The 25,908-nt window shown below is 42.4% G+C and overlaps 1 protein-coding gene and 1 pseudogene across 1 annotated transcript in view; both read left to right on the forward strand.

The window, feature by feature from the left end:
* The window catches only part of CASK (calcium/calmodulin dependent serine protein kinase), a 209,519-nt gene that overhangs the window by 13,124 nt on the left and 170,487 nt on the right, over positions 1-25,908 (forward strand). The window contains exon 2 of the mRNA XM_087967572.1: positions 18,084-18,189. Within this exon, the coding sequence (XP_087823698.1) occupies positions 18,113-18,189 (77 nt within the window). The 5' untranslated portion in view covers positions 18,084-18,112. The remainder of the gene's footprint in view (positions 1-18,083; positions 18,190-25,908) is intronic.
* LOC148130490 (uncharacterized) lies at positions 5,055-5,771 on the forward strand (annotated as a pseudogene).

The raw sequence follows: 25,908 nt of genomic DNA on the forward strand, positions 1-25,908 counted from the left end.
ATTCTGCTGAAACGTTGCTACAACTTTAAAAGCACAACTACTATGACGTGGGAAAATACCCGAACAAAGCTGAATGCCATATATATACATACATACATATATATACATATACGTGTATATGTGTGTGTGTGTGTGTGTGTGTGTGTGTGTGTGTATGCCATACATATATATACATATACATATACATATACATATATACATACATACATACACACACACACACATGCATACATACAGTGTTTCTCATATAATAAGGCTGGGTCTTATTTTTTTTTGAGCCCCCAAAAAATGGCTAGGCCGTCTTTTCGGGGGTGACTTAATTCCCCCCCTTGCATCTTCGGGCGGGCAGCGACGGCTTGGATGTTGACCTCGGCGTTGGTGGGGCACTTCCTATCGGGGTCAACGCAGGCAGCACCATATCTGGGTGTGCAACAAAAGTACTTCCTAATGGCAAGCCCCCCCACCATTCCCCCCCATTTCGTATGCTTTAATATAGGCCTTAATTTGGGGGGAGGGGCTTAATTTCATTTCATGCCTATAAAACATGCTGGGACTTCCTATTGGGGGAGGCCATATTGTTGGAGAAACAGGGTGTGTGTGTGTGTGTGTGTGTGTGTGTGTGTGTATACACACACACACACACATACACATATTTGTTTTCTTAAGTTTTTGTGGGTACTTACATGTATGGCATTCAGCTTTGTTCGGGTATTTTCCCACGTCATTGTAGTTGTGCTTTTAAAGTTGTAGCAACGTTTCAGCAGAATCTCATCTGCCATAATCAGGCTTCTGTATAGTGTTCATCTGTGAGTCAGGCTTTTACAGTGGTTTCAGATTTTGAATTTGGGGCAGCCTATTGCTGTGCCAGAATGGTTTTTTCTTCATCCTGATTGGTTGAGAGTCTTGGTCTGTGTTTATTGGTCTTGGAGTTTGCTGTGTTCTACTTGATTGGTGTTTCTAATATCTTCTGTCTGTTTTTTTGGCTCTTTTTGTATCTTGATTGGCTGGCAACATTGTGTTACTTTATTGGAGGCCTTTAGTGCAGCTTGGCTCCGGGTAAATGGACGGCTATCATTAGTTAGGAAGCTAGGTTTTATCTGGGTGCCTGGTTGGGGTGTGTTTGAGCTGGAGGTATCAGGGGGGATCTGTTTGTGCCCAGGTGTTTGCCTGGCTTGTGGTGTGGAGATTTTTTTGTTTGTGAGTGCAGGCTTCCAAATGATTGACAGTTTGGTGGAATCATCTCTTCTGTTCATGCTTTCTGGTCTTTTTTCAATCTCTATGGCTTCTCTGATAATTCTGTGGCTGGGGTTTTCTATAGTGGCTAGGGTTATATATAGAGTATATATATATATATCATTCTGAGGTTCTCGCGGGTATTTGTATGTGGATCTTTGGTTATTCGGGCTTTGTCCCGCGTAAGATTGGAAGTATCTAGGCAACATTTCGATGAAGTCTCATTCATCATCTTCAGGCTTGTGTCTTCTGCTCTTTGCTTCTCAGAGTAATGTGAGCTTGCAGCTGCTTCTTCCTTTTAACTGGTAGTGGGGGATGTGACTTGATTGGGTGGGGGCTTGGCTGTGTTCTGATTGGGTGGGGGTGTGTTCTCATTGGTTGGGGTTTTGGTTGTGTTCTGATTGGTTGGGGGGTTGGCCGTGTTCTGATTGGCTGGAGGTGTGTTCTGTTCAGGTGGGGGCTTGGTTGTGCTCAGGTTAGTCTTAGTTGCTGGGGGATTTGTGCTGGTGAGCTGTGATCCTGCTGTTTGGCTTCGCGTTCGTGGTCGTGCCGCATCTTCATGGTGGGTGTCAGTTCGCTTCATGTATGGCTCGCACTGCAGCTGCATCACTACCTGCTTCAAACCCCTCCGAGCCATACATGAAGCGAACTGACACGCTGCACTAAAAGCCTCCAATACAGGAACACAATGTTGCCAGCCAATCAAGAGAAAAAAAGCCACAAAACAGATAGAAGATATTAGAAACACCAATCAATCAAAACACAGCAAATTCCAAGACCAATAAACACAGACCAAGACTCCCAACCAATCAGGAAGAAGAAAAAACCATTCTGGCACAACTGTAGGCTAGCCCCAAATTTAAAACTGAAAGGGTTGTGAAAGTCTGACTCACAGATAAACACAATACAGAAGCCTGATGATGACAGATGAGATTCTGCCGAAACGTTGCTACAACTTTAAAAGCACAACTATAATGATGTGGGAAAATACCCGAACAAAGCTGAATACCATACATGTAAGTACTCATATTGTGGAATTTCCCGGTGTGGTAATCCAAACATCATTTCATAAGGTAAAATGTCCCTTTTTGGGCAGGTTGGAATTCTGAGGGTAAACATTCAGTCCATGGCATAGATGAATTTGCATCCCATGGAATGTGACATTCCCACTGAATTCCCACACTCCATGATTGAAGGACATTTGCAGAAAAATGAGTTGCTTGTCTATAGCTTCTACTGTTGCATATCTAGGTATGATCTGTTCCAGTATAATTTTGGTGATTACTGCTGAGGTGGTTCTCATGGCTGGATAAGCCTCAATCCATCCAGTCAAGTGATCCACTATCATCAATAAATAATTAAATCTCCCCACTTGAGGGAGTTCAATAAAAGCAATTTGAATGCATTGAAATGATCTCACGCTAAATGTTGCCCTCCCTTCTCCAGCATGCCTATTGAAGAATCCACACACATGGGTTGATTCTGCCTTGCTGCCCAAAGACTGAGTCATCAATCTTTGCAACACCTCTTCCTGTCAGGGCCAGGAAGCGCCCAGTCACGACTCAGTCTTGGCCCGATTGAGGCTTGGTAAAGGTTGGCTCCATGTTTTGCAAAGCAGCATTCATCTAAAGTGTGGATTCTCCAAAAGGTTTGAAAAGATTAGAAGAGAGGCAGCAAAAGGATTTTAAGCAGACTGTTCTTCTCGCTCCGTTATCGCGTGGCTTCCCTAAATGACCAATAATGGCCCAAATAGGCCAGGCATAGGGGGGGCAGCTCTGCAACTAATTCCCACCCTTTGGGAGGGGTGTGCCCTAGAGCCCCAGCCCCAGCTGGAGGATGGAGCAATTAGCTTCTCCTCCCAGGGCAGTCTCTAGGCTCAAGCTATTGCAATGACTGATCACTCAGCAGATAGCATGGAGTCTAAATATTCTAAAAAAAATCCTCTAAACAGAGTTCCAGGAAGGCTAGATCTGCAATCAAGGATGCAGCAGACAACATAAGGGCAAAAGCCATTTATTCTAGGAAACCTACCAGAGCAGAAGAAAGGGGTGCAAGCAGAAGGCAAAAAGCCCTTGAAAAGCAGTTTTCCAGAGCTGATCCAAATGGTGGCCTGAACCCTCCTCCTATGAGCAGCTGTCTGGCTCTATTTTTAGACCAATTGGAGAATATCACCTCTGACTCTTGGGTCCTGAATACCATGCAATTTGGTTTCACTCTGGACTTTCTCTCCACACCTCCGAGGACCTTCACCGATGCCCCGCTTCCAAAAACCTTGTAAGAAGAGGCCTTATGAACAAGACAATCCAACATTTGTTGGACATCCAGGCCATTGAGCCGGTGCTGGAGGACGAGAGGGGGCATGGGTTTTACTTCATTTTATTCGTAGTCCCAAACGCCTGGGGGGGGGTGGAGAGCAATTTTGGATCTCAAAAAATTGAACATACACCTAGAGTACAAGAGATTCAAGATGCAATATCTGCAGTCAATTTTGAAGGCCATAAGGGGGGTGCGACCTCACACCCATCGATCTGACAGAGACCTATCTCCATATCCCCATATTTTCCTCCCATCGGAGGTTTCTCAGGTTCTATTATGCAGGGAACCACTATCAGTACAAGGCTCTGCCATTTGGCCTATCATCGGCCCCCAAAACCTTCACAAAGGTGCTGGCAGCACTGGCTGCACACCTCAGAACAATCCCAATGTGGGTCCAGTGCTACCTGGATGATATTCTCATTCAGTCCAGCTCCAGCCAACAGGCACAACTCAATGTTGGCACTACAATTTGTGTTCTTCAGGAACACAGGTTCTCCATCAACTTTCAAAAAAGTCATCTAGTCCCATCCACCCGCCTGCTACACCTGGGCGTGGTGATAGACACCAGTCTGTGCGAGGTTTACTTGTCCCAGGGGTGCCAGGACAGCATCAAGTCCTTGGTCAACCAAATCAGAGTGGAGCGAGTAGTTCTCTTGGTGCTGCTTTCCCAACTCTTGGGAAAAATTATATCATGCATAGTGATAGTTCCCTGGGGTCGTTTACACACCAGAACCCTCCAATGGTTCCTCTTGCCATTCCAGAGTATAGGTACCAGTACCTCCAATATCAGGGTTCGGGTAATGTTAGATAACTTCAGGTCCCTCAGATGGTGGGTTTTCCCAGCAATAACCAAGGGAACCCTATTCAGGAAACCCAACTGCATGACAGTAACCTCAGATGCCAGTCTATTTAGATGGTGAGCCCATCTCAACTAGGGGAGTCTATTCAGATGGGGAGACAGTCTCAACTAGCACAAGGACAATGGTCCCCAGCGGACCTGAAACACAATATAAACTGGCTGGAACTCCAAGCAATTCACTTGGCTCTAAGGCAATTCCAGAGCACTATCTCAGGCCAGCACATACTGATCCTGATGGACAACGTCGCGGCCAAAGCACATGTCAACCATCAAGGAGGGACCCACTCCAGGTCCCTCATGAGCGAAGTGGAACAATTGAGAACCTGGGCTAGGTGGAGCACACATCTGGTGCAACAAAGAGGCAAATTACCTGAGCAGGACCAAGGTGGACAACTCTGAGTGGCGTCTCCACCCGGATCTTGAAGAAATGTCCCAGAAATTCAGCCGGCCGGTATTGGACCTGTTCGCCACTCCAACAAACACCCAACTTCCCCAATTCTTCTCCAGGTTCCAGACTCTGGGAGCAGAAGGGGTCAATGTCCTCACAGCCAATGACCCAAGGGCCTATTCCTTCCCTCCTCCTCATTCTGGGGGTGATAACTCATTCTGGAAAGTGCTACTTGAATGGGCGGAAATTCTACTCATCACTCCCCATTGGCCCAGATGGTCATGATATGCAGATTTGGTAAGCTTGTCAGTGTCCCGTCCTTGGAGAATTCGTCAGGACAGGATTTCCCTCAGCCAGGGGGTCTTTGAACACCCAGAGCCTCAGTAGCTCCAATGGACCACCTGGCACTTGAGAGGAGGATCCTGAGGAAGGACAACTTCTCATGGAAGGTGATACGGACAATCCAAGCTTCCAGGAGACCTTCCACTAATAGAATCTATGATGCTACCTTGAAGGCATTCTGTAAGTGGTGTGCCAGGAGGGAAATTGATCCCATAGCAGTCTCTATTCTGCAGATCCTGGACTTTTTACAGGACTGACTTGACAAAGGGTTCTCACCTAGCACACTACGCAGACAAGTGGCCGCCTTGTCCTGAATTACAGCGCTGAATTGCGGAGATTTGGACTCCCTAGCCCACTATCCGGTGGTCCATACCTTCATCAGAGGGGCAGTTAATCTCAAACCACCTGTGATTCACAGGTATCCCACCTGGGACCTGTCTAAAGTTTTGCAGGCCCTCACCCTGGCACCATTTGAACCACTACTGTCTTATGAGTCTGCGCTACCTGACATTGAAAATCGCCTTCTTAGTGGCCATCACGTCAGCCAGGCGCATATCAGAACTGGCAGCTCTTTCTGTCAGAGGTCCCTAGCAACAGAGGGAGTGTCCTCAAAGATTTGACAGACTCAGTCCAATCAGCAAGCAGAGACTGATCACCCAATCCTGAATGCTATCTCCACCACAATGGAGAAGACCTTTTCACCTTTCACACAACAGGGTAGTTCTATGGCTGGACCCCTCCTTCATCCCTAAAGTCAACTCCTGCTTACATAGGGCTCAGGAAATAGTGTTACCGGACTTCTGCCTGGCTCCATCTCACAGAGCACAAATGGCACACTCTGGACGTAAGGACAGCACTCCGCAGATACATCAAAAGAACATTGTCATATCGCAGAACTGAAGCCCTGTTTGTCTCATTTCAACCATCTTCCACGGGTACCAAGCTCTCATATCAACCATAGGCCGTTGGATAAGGGCTTGTATAGCCAAGGCCTACAAGACTCAGGCTCTCCCAGTACCCAGATGAGTAACCGCCCATTCAACAAGCTCAGCTACTACAGCTGCGTGGGTGACTAAGGCCTCTCTTGAGGACATCTGCAGGGTGGCGACGTGGTCCTCCCCATTTCCCTTCATAAGACATTACAAACTAGACACATTTGACTCTGCATAGCTGTCCTTTGGTAGAAGGGTGCTCCAACGAGTACATACTGACAGGATCAGAGGACCAGACCGCTTCCCGCCCATAGAGACAGCTGGCTTTGGTATGTCCCATGTGTGTGGATTCTCCAATAGGCATGCTGGAGAAGAGACGTTGGCTTACCTGAATGCAGTTTCTTGCCATTGGAGAATCCAATCCCACCGTGGCGACTGTCTGGTCCAGTGTCCAGGTGAGAGGCCAAACCAATAACACAATGAAGATCATCAGGTGACTGCACCTTCATCGTGACTGGGAGCTTCCTGGCCTGGACAGGAAGAGGCATGGCAAAGATTGATGCCTCAGTCTCTGGGCAGAAAGGCAGAATCAACCCTTGTGTGTGGATTCTCCAATGGCATGCTGAAAAACTGTGTTCAGGTAAGCCAGTGCCTCTTTTCTTTATGAGTAGGACTTGTTTACTAACTCTTTTACATACTATACAAGTCACATATTTGTTTAGTTACTGTATACAATCCACAGCATCCATAACTTCCGAAAACAAATCACATCATACCTTAGTCCCCCAATGACTACCCTGATGTAGTACTTACAAAATCAACATTTTCCTTCCATCAGGCAATACCCATTTCCATTCTCCAATTTCTATTGCTCCCACTTTCTCTAACTCCTTCTCATAACATTAAACATTCCTCCTACCACTGCTATCTTGGCTTCCAAGTCAGCACAAGTCTGTGCAGACCAACTTAACTTTCTAGCTAGCTAGACCAAAAGTCCGTCTCTTCCTTCTATTATTTTCTCTTCCCATCTACAAACAAATTAATCCTTCCCCCAAGGGAACATCCATCAAATGAAGTCTAACTAGGCTATAACACAACTACCCCAACACAATAATGTTCAAGATCCAATCCTCCCTATAAGTCTCCTTTTAACCTTGACAGATAGGGTCTAGCATTTTAGACAAAAAAATGCCACTGGCTGTCTTTTTCCTTCCCACTTCTGTGTTAAAATCCTCAAAAGCCATTCCCTTATCTGTGTAACGCTAGGGTTTTCTTCTAGTAGTTTTGCATTCAAAATAGCATAACCTATTCACAACCTACAATATCCACGCAATCCTAGAAATTTTCCCTCTTTTTCTACATAGTGTAATTCACTAACATTTGTAACATCACTATAACATCACTGTAACATTTCCTAAAAGGGCAACAACTTGTGTTGCTAACAAACAGACAGACAAACAATGAATGCCATAGGATGAAGCATCTTGACTCCTATGCATCCAAAAGGCACACAGAAATAAAGACATAAAAGAGGGCGGTAAGAAGAACAACTTCAAAGATAAAACAAACAATCCAAATGAGGTATTTTGAGTCAATGCTTTGAAATATATTTGGGTCAAACTTTAGTGTCAATTCTCTGCTTTGAGTAAAATATGGATTAAGAGCATATACAGAGTGCGCCTGGTTTCACTTTTGATTCGCTTGCTGAGCTGAGCTGAGCTCCATTGTAACTGGGAGCTGAGACAGCTGCAAAGATAGACGTTTTTAGGCAAACTGCCAGCCTTAGCCTAGCCATTTAAGGTTCCTTTGTTTGTAGAAACACTGAGAAAAATCATGATCTCAAAAATTTGCAGAAGGAAAAATAAATCAAAATTGTATTCAGATCAGCATAGCTTTCTATTTGCAGATGCAAAAGACCCAAAACAGTGAAAGGCAAGGCTGCAGGAGCAGGTCGCCCTGCCTTTCTCAGGCAAATAGAATAGAATAGAATAGAATAGAATAGAATAGAATAGAATAGAATTCTTTATTAGCCAAGTGTGATTGAACACACACGGAATTTGTCTTGGTGCAAATGCTCTTGGTGTACATAAAAGAAAAGATACGTTCATCAAGAATCATAAGGTACAACACTTAATAATACTCATAGGGTACAATAAGCAATCAAATCATACTAGGAAACAGTTAATATAAATCGTAAGGATACAAGCGACAAAGTTACAGTCATACAGTCACAAGTGGGAGGAGATGGGTGATAAGGAGTAATGAGATTAGTAGTGCAGACTTTGTAAATAGCTGGACAGTTGAGGGAATTATTTGTTTAGCAGTGTGATGGTGTTCAGGAAAAACTGTCCTTGTGTCTAGTTATTCTGGTGTGCAGTACTCTATAGCATTGTTTTGAGGGTAGGAGTTGAAACAGTTTATGTCCGGGATGTGAGGGGTCTGTAAATATTTTCACAGCCCACTTTTTGACTCATGCAGCATACAGGTCCTTGATTGAAGACAGGTTGGTAGTAATTGTTTTTTCTGCAGTCCTCAATACTCTCTGGAGTCTGTGTCTGTCTTGTTGGATTGCAGAACCAAACCAGACAGTTATAGAGGTGCAGATGACAGACTCAATAATTCCTCTGTAGAACTGTATCAGCAGCTCCTTGGGCAGTTTTAGCTTTGTGAGTTGGCACAGAAAGAACATTCTTTGTTGTGCTTTTTTGATGACGTTTTTGATGTTAGGTGTCCATTTTAGTGTCTTGTGTCATAATAGAACCTAGAAATTTGAAGGTCTGTACTGTTGATACTGTGTTGTCTAGTATTGTAAGAGGTGGTAGTATGGGAGGGTTTCTTCTAAAGTCTATCACCATTTCTACGGTTTTGAGTGTATTCAGTTCCAGATTGTTCTGGTTACACTACAAGGCAAGTTGTACAACCTCTTGTCTGTATGTGGATTCATCATTGTCTCGTATGAGACCAATCACTGTTGTATCATCTGCAAACTTCAGTATTTTAACAGATGGATCGTTTGAGATGCAGTCATTGGTATATAGGGAGAAGAGAAGTGGAGAAAGCACACAGCCTTGGGGGGCTGTTCTAATTGTACAGGTATCAGATGTGATTCTGCCTAGCTTCATCTGCTGCTCAATGTTTCAACTAAGCAGGGGGGAGAATGGTTAAAATGAGGGGGGAAAAGCCTCATTCCCCCCCCCCCTCCTGCTTCTCTTGCTCTTTCAAGGCAAAAAGTCCTTGAGCAAGAGAAAGAAATATTAACCAACAAGGACAAGAAAAAATGTTTAAAATACTACACAGAAATCTCACCCCTTTTCTCCACTCAGCATTCTCTTAACAAAATAATTTTCTCCATTTCTCCCTCTCTCTCTAGCTTTAGTAAATCACACATTTCCCCCCTTTTTCACAGATTTCTCTCCCACATTCTACGTGGGATCTTTCACATTTATTTTCCTTGCAAACACTTGCTATTTTTCACAAGCCAATGAGCTCCATTTTCTAAATAATTTTGTGTACTGGTATTAGAGGGTCTCATCCTCAGGTTTGGAAATGACTATACACACACACATTCACACATACATTTACAGACCTGGGGAGGTTTTGTCCCTTTAAATCTCCACTTTTTCTTTCTTTGGGCAACCTGTAGCTCATTCTTCAAGCAGTGGGAAAATTCAGGAAATAGTTTCAATCAAAAATGTGATTTTGGGCCCCAACCACTGCCCCAAGATGTGACTTAATTTGCCGGCCGGCCAAACATATCACAATCAATTCCATTCCATTCAATTCTACATGCTATTATTATAGATACACATCTAAGAGTTTTTTTTTTTAACAGAAATCACATCAAATTATCTGAGTCTTCCCATTTAGACAGGCAAGGCCTTTTTATTACTTGCTAAATCCCAGGTGGGAAGAACATTAACCTTTTCTTTACTCTTTCTTCCTACCACACATAACAGCATAAATTAACCATATCTTCTTTCGTCAGCCCTAATGTCTGAATCATCTTATTGTATGGAGGGGCTTCCCAAACTCTAAATATTTTTCCCTAAAGGACTACCCAGGTCTATTTACAATTTGGGATTCTTCCTAATTGTTTTAGTGAACTTCTCACTTTTACTTGAAGTTACATCCATTGTTCTATCTCCTTAAGCACTAGATTTTTACTACCTGTCTCTGCCCTGGGTGTTCTGTCTCTTCTCTTTCTAGTTTGGATCTCCCAGGAGATGCTGGCTTATTTTTAAAGATCAAGATCTATAGAGACCTTTGTTCACACATCGTTTGCACCTGGCCAGGGCTCTCATGAGCAAGTTTGAACTCCACTTTTCTTTTTAAAGACAACTTTTACTGCTACTAAAGGTTTTAACATGTCCCAATGGACATGTTAAACAGCTCCATGGAGAACATGGCCCTAATCTTACCAGTTCCAGACAGATAGTCCTACGCCTGTTTCCAAGTATAAAACCAACCTTGCCTGTTTCGCAGTACTTAAGGAGTTTCGCGGTTCCTTTCCATTGGAATTGAGGCTAGCTACTACCTCTCCTTGTACATCGGGCTGGGACCAGCATCCCACTCAGAATATTCAATAAACTCGCGTGCTCACCAAACCCATTGTTACACCGGTTGAATTGCACCACTGGACCTATTGAATATAATTACTTCTCAACAAAATTAATAATCATTGTATTATATTTTTAAAAACTATAAAATCACAAGTATTTATGTTTAAGCTATTTATATTTAGATAGTCAATCCAGTATACAGGATTCTTAAAGTCAGATTTCTGCTTGGAAGTCAAGGCTGTATTAATTGTAATTTACTAGGCCCAAAAAGTCAGAAACCATGAGGAATAATTAATATAATCTTCAACTTTATATAGAAAAGCAATTTCTAGTCTATAGATTCTTGGAATTTGAACAACATAATTGGAACAAGAATGCTTACTGATAGTGATTTTCTTTGCATTAAGCCATAACAGTTGAAAACCCTTCACCCTATCAGTCTGCTCCCCTGACATACCAAAGCTTGGCACTGTCCTAAGGGAGGGACTCCGTCTGGGTTACCATAGGTAGATGGCTAAGGGCCACCATCGCTAAGTCGTATGACTCTCACTCGATTCCAGTGCCCCAAGGCATTACTGCTCACTCCTCCAGGAGTGCAGCCACCACAGCAGCGTGGGCGACCCAAACTACAATAGAGGAGATTTGCTGAGCTGCAACCTGGGCTTCTCCATCTCCATTTATTAGAAATTATAAAATTGACGTATTTGCTTCTGCTGAGGCTTCATTTGGTAGGTGAGTTTTGCAGCAAGTTATTTCAGAGACAGTTAGGTCTGCAACCCAGATGGGGTCCCTCCCTTAGGACAGTGCCAAGCTTTGGTATGTCCCATCACTGGATGCTCTGAACAGCTCATGGGAGAAAGGGCATTGGTACTTACCTGATACGCCCGTTCTCTGTGAGCTGTGAAGAGCATCCAGCCCCTCCCTTTTATTCCGTCTGGTAGGGGGTCTGTTCTGGCCAGGGTTATTACATAGGCTTAAGCATATAGGGTATCAATACCTTGGCTTCGCAAAACTGGGGACGTTAAGGAGGAGTCTCGTGGAGGAGGAGGAGTGTCCTCAAGTTTAAGCCCAGCCTTCCTAGAAGGGACTGAAGCACCTTCCCATCACTGGATGCTCTTCACAGCTCACAGAGAATGGGCGTATCAGGTAAGTACCAATGCCCTTTTTGTGAGGTGCCAAGATGTCTGACTGCCTGGGCAGCGTTTGTTGCTTTTATACAGTTTTTACAAGCAGAAAAAGGTAATATAGAAACAGTATTTGGATTGGTGAATTCCCCCCACCAATCCTTAAGAATATACAAGTAAGGAAGTGGTGCTGTTAGCAAGTGAGATCATGTACAAGCCAGGGACAGCTCTGCTAAGTGAGATCATGTAGGTATTTGAGGCCCATATAGGTGTTGAGGCACAGCAGTGTGCTGCTTGCACCACCTACAGGACCTCTATTGCCACTACATCTCACTCTTTTTTGTTTTGTTAGACAAGGCATAGTCATAAGAGTAAGGGCATCATAATCAGAAGAAGAGCATCCTTGCAGTTGTTTATACAGGGCATATACCTGACCCTGAGGCAACCTAGGAGAGGGTTTGGGGCAAAAAGCTGTGATACATATGCTGCAAAGGGAAGGAAGACACTGAGCAAACCAGCACCCACTAATTAAAATAGCACAAATAATAACTACATAGCGTAGAATATTTCCCATTAAGCCTGTGGGCAACCAAGCCCAAAAGCTTTCCCACCAAGATCCTAAATTATGAATTTTCAATTCCGAGGCCAAATTGTATAAAATATTAAGCTGGTGCTAGATGGTTCGTGACTCATCAAACAAATTAAAACAACATAGATTTTGTAGAATAGCCTTTCTCAATGCTTGCATCTCGTGGTTGATTGCTGAGATAGCTGAAGAAGTAGCATTAGTTGTTTTTGCTAAATTAAATGCAACAGAGTTAATGTTAAGGTGAGTGCGAGCAGCAAGTACTGGCACACCCACTATAGACACAGCTAGCACTACGTATTCTGCTTTATTAAGTAAGGTTGTTTCAGAGTCACAGGTGCTATCTAGCATGACCCCATGTTGAGAACGATTCGAGTGATGAATTTGTTGTTTAGAAAGCAAAACAGGAATCAGCCGGCTGAGGCAGCACTGTGCTTCACTAATATTAGCAGGAATATAATTAAAAGTTTCTTGACCACATGTAAAAAACCATCCTTGCGGTAGCCAAACATGGGCAAAATTAATGTCACTGGGCGACTGGTACGATGGGACCGGGGGGAACCGGATTGGACACTGTGTCATCTGTAGAGTCACCCTTGCCATTTCTGGGACCAGATCAAGAGACTGGTGCCACAACATCCTTGGCTGGGTGGACACAACGAGCTGGAATCCACAAAGGTCCTGTAGGAGCAAGCACAGCAGCACAGCCGCACCCCCAAGTAGTTAAATTTTGAATAGAAACATTCAATTGATTTAAGGTAAATAATACTTTTTTAACCTGTTGTGTTACACACGACAAATTGGGGAGATCCCTTCTTTTTTATTTGTTTGTGGAGGCAGTCTTTAAAGGACCAATTAGCACATTCCACGATGGCTATATTCCAGGTTGTACAAAATTGCAAAAAAGCCGATGAGGAATAGGTTGGCTCATTATCAGTTTTTAATGAAGAGGGCTTGCCTAGCGCTGTAATGGCTGAAAAAAGATGAGAAATAATATGATTAACTGTTTCCTCTCATTGAGGTGTGGCCCAAATGACTCCTGACTAGATATCAATAGATAAATGAATATATTTCCAAGGGAGCCAAAGAGGGGGAACATGGGTAACATCCATTTGCCAAAGTTGATTAGAGGTGAAACCACAGGGATTGACTCCCGTGTCCCCTGAGGGGGATGCCCCAGAACATTGGGGACAGGATGAAACAATCTGCTTGACTTGGTCGAGTGGAATATAACAAGCTTATGCCAGCCCTCTAGCATTTTGATGGAAAAAAGAGTGACTGAAAAAAGGATCTGAAAACAAAGTAGGTAAAATATGAACAGCAGCATCAGCATGATTATTGCCTTCAGAAAGAGGCCCAGGAAGGGGAGAGTGACTACGTATGTGAGAAATGCTTTCAGTCTTGTAGCAGCTGTTGCAAAGTTAAAAACAAGGCCATGAGATTAGGGTCAATCCTGGGCGTAATATAAGCACCTGGAAGATTAAAAATAAGTTGACACACATAATGATAGTCAGATTAAATTGAAAGGCTGATGAGAAAAAGTTTGGAAAGCTAAAATAGCAGTAGACAATTCTGAACTTTGAGGTGAGGATTGCACTGCAGTGTAGGACACCTTCCAGGTATCATCATGAGGATCCTTGTAAGCAATCGCTCCTCTCGTTCGCCCACCATCTGAAAAAAACAGGAGCTTGTGGCAATGGAGAAGGAGAAAGCAGTGGACGGACAGGAATGGAAGAAGTCATTAAGCAAGCAAGCCGAGGATCTTTAGGCAAATGATATGCAGTACAGCCTACATAATCAGTTAAAGCACACTGAACAGATAAGTTATTCTGAAAATAAAATTGAAAATCAGATTTACATAACTCCACCATTTACACTTTACTGTACTTATCAAAAATTACAAAAAAAGAATCCCAAATCATGTTTCTACCCTAACCATTTTTTATTTCTGCCCCCACTTCTTATTTGCAAAGCCCATTGTAAACACTTTGTGATTTTACCTGATGTGCTGATAATAGTTATGCATTCTTCACATTCTTGTTGTAAACTGTCCTGAGGGAGTCAAACTTTAGTGTCAATTCTCTGCTTTGATCAAAATATGGATTAAGAGCATGTACAGAGTGCGGCTAGTTTGAATTTTGATTCCCTTGCTGAGCTGAGCTCCATTGTAAACTGGGAACCTGAGCCATCTTCAAAGATAACGTTCTAGGCAAACTGCCCACCTCAGCCTAGCCATCTAAGGCTTCTTAGTTTGCAGTAACTCTGAGAAAAATCACCCCGCCTTTCTTAGGCAAAAGCTCAACGCAGAGAGAAAAAATGGTTAAAGTGAGCAAAAAACCTCATTCTTCCCCCCCACCCAATTTTCCTGCTTCTGCTTTTTCAAGGCAGAAAGTTAACAACCAGCAAGGACGGGGGGGGGGGGGGATGTTTAAAATACCACACAGAAATCTCACCCCAACATTCTTTTAACAAAATAATTCTCTCTCTCCATTAAATCACACACATTTCTCCATGGGACCTTTCTCATACTCTCCTTTTAATCTGGGATGGGGGTCAACACACAGACATTTACACCAACTTTTTACCATCAACATACTCACGAATTTGTACTGTAATCAGACTGCTTGAATACTCACAATTCTTTTCTGGGAGCCAATGAGCTCCATTGTCTAAATAATTTTGTGCACTGTTATTAGAGGGTCTCATCCTCCAGGTCTGCAAATGATTACACATAGACACATTCTCACACACAACATTTCCAGACCTGGGAAGGTTTTGTCCCTTTAAATCTCCATGCTTTCTTCCTTTGGACAACCTGCAGTTTGTTCTCAGAGCAGTGAGATAACTCAAGGAGTGGTTCCAATCACAAATGTGATTGTGGGCCCTAACCACTGTCTATCTGCCTCCCATAGCTCTAAGTCCAATCCAAAAAGCCAATTTAATTCTCTGGCTGGCCAAACATGTCACAATTATTTTATTTTGAACTGCAGCATCCCCAATTGAGGTATACACAGGTAAAGAATATCTTTCTTCAATTCAATCCTATTCAAGTCTACATGCAATTATTATACATACACATCTAAGTTCAATTCTGCATGCAATTATTATACATTATTATACATACACATCTAAGACGTTTTAATGTAAATCACATCATGAAAAGAACAATAAACATTTGTTCTTCTCTCAGTTCTTTCTACCACACATAACAGCCTAAATTAACAATATCTTCTTTGATCAGCCTCAATGTTCTGTATGGAGGGGCTTCCCAACACCGATCTGTCTCTCGTTCCATGCTCCTGAACAGCAGAGCTAACTGTGGACCATTGAAATCAACGGGGCATGCCTTCCACATCCGACTCTGCCATCCAGTGCATCAGAAAAGAGCAGTTGCCCGCATTCTAGTTACACCCATTATTTTATCTCCTTAAACACTAAATAATTAAAAGGGATTAAAAATAAAAATTTTAAATAAATAAATTGTTGCTATGTGTCTTTGTCCTGGGCGTGTTCCCTTTCTAGCCTTTCTAATTGTTCCTCTAATACTTGCCTTATGGGGGTGTACAATGGCCGTGGAGAAGCAAAAGATTTAGCCTCCTCAGAAGGAGCTGAAGGTCGAATTGGAGAAGATTTTGGGGTAACAATTTTTACATGATCATAATCAGGAGGGGGGCTTGTAGTCAATTGTTGTGCTGCTGAGATATCAGAGCCAAATTTTTCCACTGCTTGACGGCATTGATACCATCGATGTAATATTTGAACTGGAGCCCTGGGTTCAAGATGTAAAGTATGCCCTATCTTTATCCAATCCGTTAACCTGAGCGTCCCACGCTCAGGATACTGGGGACAATGTTTCCTTATCTCCTCAGCCAGCTTCCTTATGTCCGCCTTAGGCACTGTAACACCTGAGCTCTGTATCAGGAATCTGAGTTCCTGTACATGTTTATGCTGGTGCTGAGATAGATTGCAACCCATACTTACCACTGAGGGGTCCCGTGGGATGAAGGTGCACCTAGGGGTCTGTTCCAGACAATAGTAAGTATGTTGGCTGTTGCTACCCACAGCGGGGTTTGTAGTTTCTGGTCGGGCGCCATTTGATGGAGCTCAAAGACCAGTCATTTTGCAGGGTGCCACGATGTCTGACTGCCTGGGCAGCATTTATTGCTTTTATACAGTTTTTACAAGCAGAAAAAAGTAATATAGAAACAGTATTTGGATTGGTGAATTCCCCCCAGCAATCCTTAAGAATATACAAGTAAGGAAGTAATGCTGTTAGCAGGTGAGAACATGTAGGTGTTTGCGCCCCCTACAGGACCTCTATTGCTACTACAGATGTTGATTGTGGTGGAAGTAAATAAAACATTCCCAAGTATTTGAAAACCACAAAGCAAAGAAGCCACCATGTTACTACTAAAGTCTGGTTACTTAAAACTTGATTGTAACTGAATATTCAAATCTGTAATATTCCAGTAATTCATGTATCTGCATAAACATATACAGGTAGTCCCAACTTGTACAACCAAATTTGGGACCAGAAGTTCTGTTGTTAAGCAAATTAGTTAACTGTACAAGCTTTTTTGCCACTTTTGTTAAGTAAATCTAGCTTCCTATATTGACTTTGCTTGTCAGAAGCTGTTTGGGAAAGTCACATGACCTCATGATAAATACATCCAGGTTGCCAAGCACCCAAATTTTTATCATGTGACTATGGAGATGCTATGACAGTCATGAGAGTGAGGACCACCATAACTCATTTTTTTCAATGACTTTATAACTTTGAATGGTTGCTAAACAAATGGTTGTAATTTAAGGACTATCTTAGGCTGTAGAACAACAGCCATTTAGATGTAGAAATAGATGTTGCATAGATTACTAAAATAAATGATGCACTAGAAAAGAACAAAACCAGAAAATCTTATTCTGCTAGGGCAGTGGTGGCTAACCTTTTTCAGTTCCTGTGCTGATAATTGTGCGCGCTCTTGCTTGTATGCACTCACGTGCCAGCACCCAGAAAGCAATGTGTGCTGGCCCTCCCACATGCGTGCGAAACCCCCCCTCACGGGCCATGTGTCTGTGTATGCGTATGTGAGTTCCTCTCACGCTCTGCGCATGCGCGTGAGATCCCACCTCATGCTCTGCGCATGTGTGCGCGATTCCCCCTCGTGCACTGCACATCTGCGCATGCGTGCGTGATCCCCTCATGTGCAGCACATCCCTGCGCATGTGTGTACATCTCCCATGCACCCTCCTCCGCCCCCTGTGCATGCGCACCAGATACCCAACGATTAGTTGTCGGGAGGTGGCACATGCAGGCATGCACAGTGGGGCTCTTCCAGGCGACCTCTCGCGTGCCAAGGAAATGGCTGTGTGCCACTTCCGGCACGCGTGGCATAGGTTCACCAACACGGTGCTAGGGGTTGAAAAAATTGGAAAAAATTGGAACTCACTGAAGAACACTAATAACTTTTTCTTAGAAAGGACTATGTGATAGACAGTAATCTCACTTATCTTCTTAATTTCTTATACATGTGCTACTTAATATTTATATTATGACATTGTGTATTACATATTGAATTGCCATAAAATAGCTATATAGTTAGATAATATTCAATTGTCAAAACTTTTGTAAGCATTTAAAACCAACGTTAAAGCAAAATTTAATTATAAGAATTTAATTAGAATATATCATCCTTGTTACTTTCATTACGATATTTAATGATACAGAAATTACTGTCTTCAAACAGATCTGAAGAGAGAAGCAAGTATCTGTCACATGCTGAAACATCCTCACATTGTTGAACTTCTGGAGACCTATAGTTCTGATGGAATGCTATATATGGTTTTTGAATTGTAAGTTTTAATTCCTCATATTTTTTTGAGATTTTCAATTATTCTAGAATGCCAAGTATGTTTTCACATTGTAATTTGTACATGTGTATATGTGCGCATAAATAAATATGTGCATTATGTGTAATCATTATTTGCATATTATGTTCAAATTGTAACTACTCTAGTTATATATGGCCAGAGGAGAATAATGTGATCAGTTAGGGAAGTGAATAATGTTCTTTAAATTAGTGATCAATACTATACTAAGCAAAAATACACTTTCATATTACTTTTGGTTGCATTCTATTCTATTCTATTCTATTCTATTCTATTCTATTCTATTCTAGCAACCTAACTCACAGCTTACATTTTAAAGGTAAGAAACAAATAAAGAGGAAGTGGGAATGAACATCCAGGAAAAAAAAACTAACTCAGAACAGAAAAAAAAATAGAGGCTTGATAATGATCCCAAGCCTAGGTTGGAATGGAACTTTTTGGCTCTTACCCATGGCCGCGTCTGCTCCTCCACTAGGGTTCCGCCTCTGCATTCACATCTAGCTTTTCTCCTTGGCTGGCAAGCCCCTAGCTGTTCACCATGGCCTATGGGTCACGGCCCCTCCATCCCACTCACTTGGCCTATGGGGCATGGCCCATTCGACAAAACATTGTTCACCCTGGGCTTTTGGCCACCCGGGACAGTTAGCCGTCAGCCAATCGGCTAACTGCCAATGTTGGTAGCCAGAAGCAATGGGGCGATCCATTGCAGGGGGTGGGTTTGGGGGTGGTGCTGCAGCCAAATGACCTCAGTTGCTTGTTATGAGAAGGAAAGGGAGGAGCTTTCCTGTACACCCTCCCCTCTCTCTCCCCTTCCCCTGTCCCTTCCTCATTCTCTCTCTTTTTAAGGCTAGGATACCCACCCAAAACAAAAACTCCTTTGGATGAACCCAGCTTACTTATTGCCGCCCCCCCCCCCCAGGCTCTTCCCTTCCCGTTAGTTATCAGGGAGGCACAATTATTTACAGGGGAGCTTCCACCCCCTCCCCTTTTCCTAACAAGCGCCTGACATTGTTTGGCTGCAGTACTTTCCCCAAACCTCCCACCCCTGCAATGGATCACCCCATGGCTTCTGGCTGCCAGCATTGGCAGCTAGCCGATTGGCTGGCGGCTAACTGTCCCAGGCGGGCAAAAGCCTGGGACAAACAGTGTTTCATCGAATGGGCCGTGCCAAAGCATGTGGGACAGAAGGGCTGTGGCCCATAGGACAGAGTGAACAACTAGGGACGTGCCAGCCGAGGAGAAAAGCTAGATGTGAATGCGCAAAGGTGGAACTTTGGAGGAGAAGCAGGCATGGCCAAGGGTAGGAGCCGAAAAGTCTTAGACCTGCCTAGGTTAGGGATCAAAGGTAGTTTTTCAAAGATTTTCAGAACAAGTGCAGAATATGATAAGAAAACTAAAAAAACTTGAAAATATGAAATAAGGAAAAGGGATACAGATAGGTCACAATTAGTGTTAGGTCAAATAATGCAGTATTCTATTTAGTGCAAATTGTTAGTTGATGCTGAGTCATGTTTAACCCAAATTCCAATTTGTGTGAGGTTAATGTGTAGGCAAATGAGGCTAGTCCATAAGGAAAGTAAGATATTGTCCAAAGAAAATAGTAATGTGCAAGTAAAGGAGTTCATTCTCAAGGAATTTGAAGATAGTTTTTGAGAAAACAAAATTATGGGTGCTGACCCTAACCTTGATCAAAATCATGCCAATTTGCAGAAATGTGAATGTCACTTTATATCTATCAGCATATGTATGAAGTTTTAAAGAAAGAGATAACAGTTCAGTCTACGCTGCTAGCTATTTTGAGAGACAATAAAGGTGTTTTTGTCACTGTATGTTTATCTTTAGGAATGATATTTAGACTTCTTTTGTTTTTACTTTGCTTTCTATAACTACTATGACTTTTTTAACCATAAAATTAAATCATATATTCTTTTTACTCTTTACTGTAATATTTCATTAATACACATATTACATTTGTGCTTAAAAGTTATCTCTCAAGCTGGAACCAATTTTCATATTTTCCATAAAAAGATCATTTTGAAAAATGCTCACCATAGCATGCACCATTTCATAGACTGTCTTTTAATCTTCTTATCTTTTTCTTTGTGGATATCATTTGCACCATTCAACCATGAGCATCTTGGTCTTCTCCTTCCTCTTTGTGAGATTGTGATGCACACGAAACACAAGACACGATACGGATCTTCAAACACGAGTTGATTTATTCGGTTCTGCAGAAGCGGGTTCACATCCAAGGCAGCAGGATGGAACCTCGAGCATAGTTTATTCAACATACTTATACCCTAACCCCCACCCCATCATACGATGGCTTGGTTCACAGATAGAAAACACCCATTCCTTATCAGTACTTTCCAGGCTACCAACTGACAGCGAGTGGTTTTGGCTACTTCCTCTGGAAAAGTACTGAAGCTGCTTTTTGAAACACATATACAAAATTGATTCATATTGCTCTACTTCTTACAATCCCCCCTTTTCTGGATCATAACTGTTTCAAAAGCAATTAAGTCCTTATCAATTCTTTTCGAAATGGCAGTTTCATCCTCTCTATTATACAACAATTTTTCTATTTCTTCTGGCTTACTAAATTTTATCTTACCACAGGCAGATATCATCATTTGCATCAAATTAGGTAAGCATTGAATACAACAACATAAAGCAATCAAGATTACTATGATTGTTATAACCGTTGTCAAAATAGACTTCCACCAACTACCATCTGGCAGCCAAGACCATAATGCATCCCACAATGAACCTGCTATTCCAGATTCATCTCATTGTTTCTGATACTCTTTCACTCTTTCTTCCATATCTTTTACAGTTCTAGTGATGTTTGGTTCATAATTATGTATATAGGTGCAACAATGTGAATGAACTAAGGCACACACCTTTAGCAGCTAACACAATATCTAAAGCGAATCTGTTTTGCAAAGCTACTTGTCTTACCTCAGATAATTCCTCATTAATCATCTTAATTGTTCTAATTGTGTCATTAAACATAGCAACTGTAAAATTATTTAGTCTGGTAATATCTCGATAATTCATCCCTATTCCAAGTGGGGCTATTAAAGCTCTGGCCGTACCCTCATACCAAGATCTATGATGTATTCCAGAATCTAACTCTCTTTTATTCCTAATTCGTGTATTTGGCAATTTATCTAATTTGTATATTACAGGTAATACAAAACCCATGGTGCAAGTACCTGACCATAGTTTTGGTATTTCTCTATAAGCATGTTTTCCACACAGCATCCATCTATTATTTTCCATGGCCCAAGGCATGTTTGAATATCTAGTCCAATTGATTATGTTCTCAAAGTAAACACACATCTGACAGTAATATGTATACTCTGGCATATATTCATTCTTACATGTATAACTGGTACTTATACTATGATTAAGACATGTTTTAGGCATTTCCAATGTCTTGTTACACTTTTCCCAATCTCCAAGAAATGGTCCTCCAGTAACATTCCTTTTAAAGCAAACATAAGCCGTTTCTCTTAAATGAACAAATACTTTCCTAGTCATTTTTCTTTTTACAGGTCTAGTTTTGGTTTCCCCTCGTGGCACCATCATCTGTTGTGTTAGTGGTACCCCATGTAAAATCACTCCTTTAGCTTTCCCAGGTAAATGCATACATAACCAACAATCAGTAACATTCAAACTCTTAGCCGTTGCTCTTATGTCTTGGATATAGCAATTATCCGTCCAGAGATCTTCCCCAAGATCCCCTGCTCTCTGAACGTATCGAGATTGTTCGGTTTCTGCTTCCTCAACCTGTTGTAAGACAAAAACACTCACAAGTACAGTTGAAATACACAGAAACATATACATGATTTTATCTTTTAAAAGTCAGTTTCAAAGGTTGTCCTTCCACTGGGTGACTTCTCCAAGGCTTCTTAGGTTCTGGAGCTGCTTTCACACGACTGTAGTGAGTCCATCCACTCTCCTTCGTCCGGACAGCAGACTCAGTAGTCAGAAGCACTTGGTATGGTCCTTCCCAGCTGGATTGCAATTTCTCAGTCCTCCAGGTCTTCACAAGCACCCAATCACCAGCTTCATAGGGATGTTGACTTCCTACTAGCGGTGGTCGCTGTGCCAAAAGTCCCTGTTTGTGAAGAGACAATAGAGACCTGGACAGTGTCTGCAAGTACTTTCTCACAAACATATCTCTGAATTCTGGTATGGGTCCCCCAAGGGTTGTAAGATATGGTCGGCCCATTAACATTTCAAAAGGTGAAACTCCCACATCCTTCCTAGGACAAGTTCTAATTCTTAATAAAGCCAGAGGCAAATTCTTAGTCCAAGGCAATCCATTTTCTAAATGCAGTTTTGTCAAATGTTTCTTAATTTCAGAGTTCCCACGTTCCACTTTTCCAGATGATTGAGGATGCCAAGGAGTGTGCAGATCCCACTTCACCCCTATTGCCCTCATTACTTCTTGAAGAATTTTCTGTGTAAAATGTGTACCTCTATCTGAATCAATTACTTCAAACATGCCATATCTAGGTATGATTTGTTCTAACAAGTTTTTTGTCACCATAGAAGCTGTAGCTTGCTTCGTAGGAAAGGCTTCCATCCATCCTGTCAAATGATCTTTGATTACCAACAAATATTTCCATCCACCACTAGGTGGCAATTCAGTATAGTCAATCTGTATCTTCTGGAACGGCCAGGCTGCTAATGGCCGTCCTCCTCTATCTGTCTTTTTGGATGCACTTTTATTTACTTTCAAACATATCAAACATTTCCAACAAATGGAGTGCGCTATTGTCCACATATCCAAACTCCAATAATGTGGTTTTATGGCTTGTACCAATGCTTCAGTTCCCCAATGACTTCCCTCATGTAAATACTGCATCACATTCCTCATTTGGGGTCCCGATAAAACTGGTATTCCCTTAGATGTAAACCATCCTTTCTCAGTTTCTTCACATCCCTCTTTTTCTAATTTCTTTCTATCATTCTCATCTGGTTTCCATTCCTCATGTGGCTCTTCTTCCAACAAAGGAATAGACAACATTTGCAATATCAACTCTCCTGCTGCCTCCTTTGCCCACTTATCTGCCCATCGATTCCCAACAACTTCTGGACTATCCCCTTTTTGATGTGCATTCACATGTACTATGGCTAGTCTGTGTGGTAACTGTAGACCAGCGAGTACTTCTTCGACCAATTGCAACTGCTCAATTTGTTTCCCATCTGATTTAATGAACCCCCTTTCTTGCCAGATCTTCCCAAATGTATGGACCACTCCCCAAGTATATTTAGAATCTGTCCATATGGTCACATCTATTCCCTCTGCCAATTCTAAAGCCCTTTTTAATGCAAACAGTTCGCATTTTTGTGCTGACCAGTTTGTTGACAAAGGCCCCTTCTCAATGACCTCTCCTTCTCCAGTTACTATGGCATATCCTGACCTTCTTACACCACTCTCTACTCTACTAGATCTATCAACAAACCATCTTTCACCCTCTTCTAAAGGAGTTTCTTCCAAGTCTTCTCTGACTTTTGTCATTAAATCTACTTGTAATAGACAATCATGATCTTCTACTTCCCACTCCTTCCTTGATCCCTCCAAAAACTCAGCTGGATTCAAATTCTTGTCTGTCCCTATGACTACATTTGGACTAGTTCTCAAAATAGTTTCATATTTCAAAATCCTTCCCTCTGTCATCCACGTGGATGCCAACTGACTCAAGACTGATGTCACTTGATGTGGGGAATGCACCACAAGTGCTCCCCCAAAGGTCAATTTTCTGCTTTCAACAACCAACACTGCTGTGGCTGCAACTGCTTGTACACAAACAGGCCATCCCCTCACAACTGGTTCTAACGTTTTGCTCAAAAAGGCAATGGGCTGATAACTCCCCCCTCCTTTTCTGAGCAAGCACTCCTACTGCAACTCCTGATCTTGCAGAAACATACAAGTGAAAAGGAAGCTTCAAGTTAGGCAAAGCCAATACCGGAGCAGTGGCCAACGCCCTCTTGATTTCTTCCCATTTCTGCTTATCTCCTTCTGACCAACTAATTTGCTCTTCTTTGCCTCTCAGTTTCTGATTCAAAAACTGAGCCAACACCGCATATTGATCTATCCATGCTCTACAATATCCCACCAATCCTAAAGCTTTTCTCACTTCAGTCCTATTCCTAGGAGGAGCTAGACTCATTATCCCTTTCACCCGTTCTGGATCCAATGACCTCACTCCCTGTTGGATATAATGTCCCAAATATTTCACTTTCTTTTCTACAAACTGAATCTTTTCTCTTGACACCTTCAATCCTTGTTCCTTCAACCAATTCAGCAAAGCTACTGAACTCTCTCTAACTTTTATTTCTTTCTCTCCTGATAGCAACAAATCATCCACATACTGGATCAAACTCACCCCTGGTTCCCTAGGAAATGTCTGTAACTTTTCTTCCAGAGCTTGTCCAAACAACAGGGGACTTTCTGTGTAGCCCTGAGGCAGCACAGTCCATCTCAACTGTTGCTTTCTTCCTGTCTCATCCCATTCAAAGGCAAACAAGTCTCTACTCCCTTCTTCTAACGGGCACGCCCAAAAGGCATCTTTCAGATCTATCACGTAAACCATTTATCTTTGGGCGGAATACGCCCAAAGATAGTGTACGGATCAGGAACCACAGGAAAACGTGGCACAACTATGCTATTGATAATTCTCAAATCTATCACCATTCTATACTTTCCATCTTTCTTCAAAACAGCCAATATCGGGGAATTGAATGGAGACATAGTCGGTTCCACGAGACCTTGCTCCAGTAATCGATCTATTACCGGTTTCAATCCCTTTCTCCCTCTCTGACTTATGGAATACTGTGGAGTCCAACTCTTCACAATTCCAGGCTGTACCTGTATCTTAATGGGTTGAATCTTCATTCTTCCTACTTTGCCTCCTTCAGCCCAAACTTCATCTTCTATCTTTTCCTCATCTTCAGCTGTCAGCACACACATTCTCACACCTTCTGTATTACATAACTGAAATCCAAACACTGGCATCAAGTCTCTTCCCAACAGATTCACCCCTGCATCTGGGATATACAACACTTTACTACAAACCTCTATCTCATCCATGCTCATTTCCACTCCTTCCAGAACTCTCACTCTATTTTGCCTTCCACTCACTCCCGTGACTAAAATAGTTTCTTTTCCTTCCATTCTCTTGCTTACAGGCTCGCATACAGACGTACGACTAGCCCCTGTATCTATCAGGAAAGTCATTTCCTGACGGTCTGGACCCACTTTTATATTTACCAATGGCTCCCCGCGGGTCTCCTTAAAGGAGCCGGAACTTCCCTAATCTTCGTATAGAGTGTAACTTCTTTCAGGGCGGCTGCTCTGACACTCGCGCGCAAAGTGTCCTTCCTTGCCACACTTGAAACAAGTACGATCCACACCTCCTCTACCTAAACCAGTTCCTCTACCTCTAAAAGGTCTTCCTCTGGGCACAAATCCTCTGCCCCTTCCTCTAAAACCTTCTCCCATGGATTTCTTCACTTCATTCTGAGCAGCTGTTTGTACTGCTGCTAACATCATTTGGGATTTCTGTCTTGTCTTTGTCACTTCTCTATTTACGAATGTCTGTTGGGCATTCCGAATTAAATCTGTAATTCCTTGTCCTCCCCAATTTTCAATTTTCTGAATTTTCT

The sequence above is a fragment of the Notechis scutatus genome, chromosome 5 (assembly GCF_049901735.1).
Source record: "Notechis scutatus isolate UNSWTSFEM ecotype Mainland chromosome 5, rNotScu1.2, whole genome shotgun sequence".
In the NCBI taxonomy this organism is placed as follows: Eukaryota; Metazoa; Chordata; class Lepidosauria; order Squamata; family Elapidae; genus Notechis; species Notechis scutatus.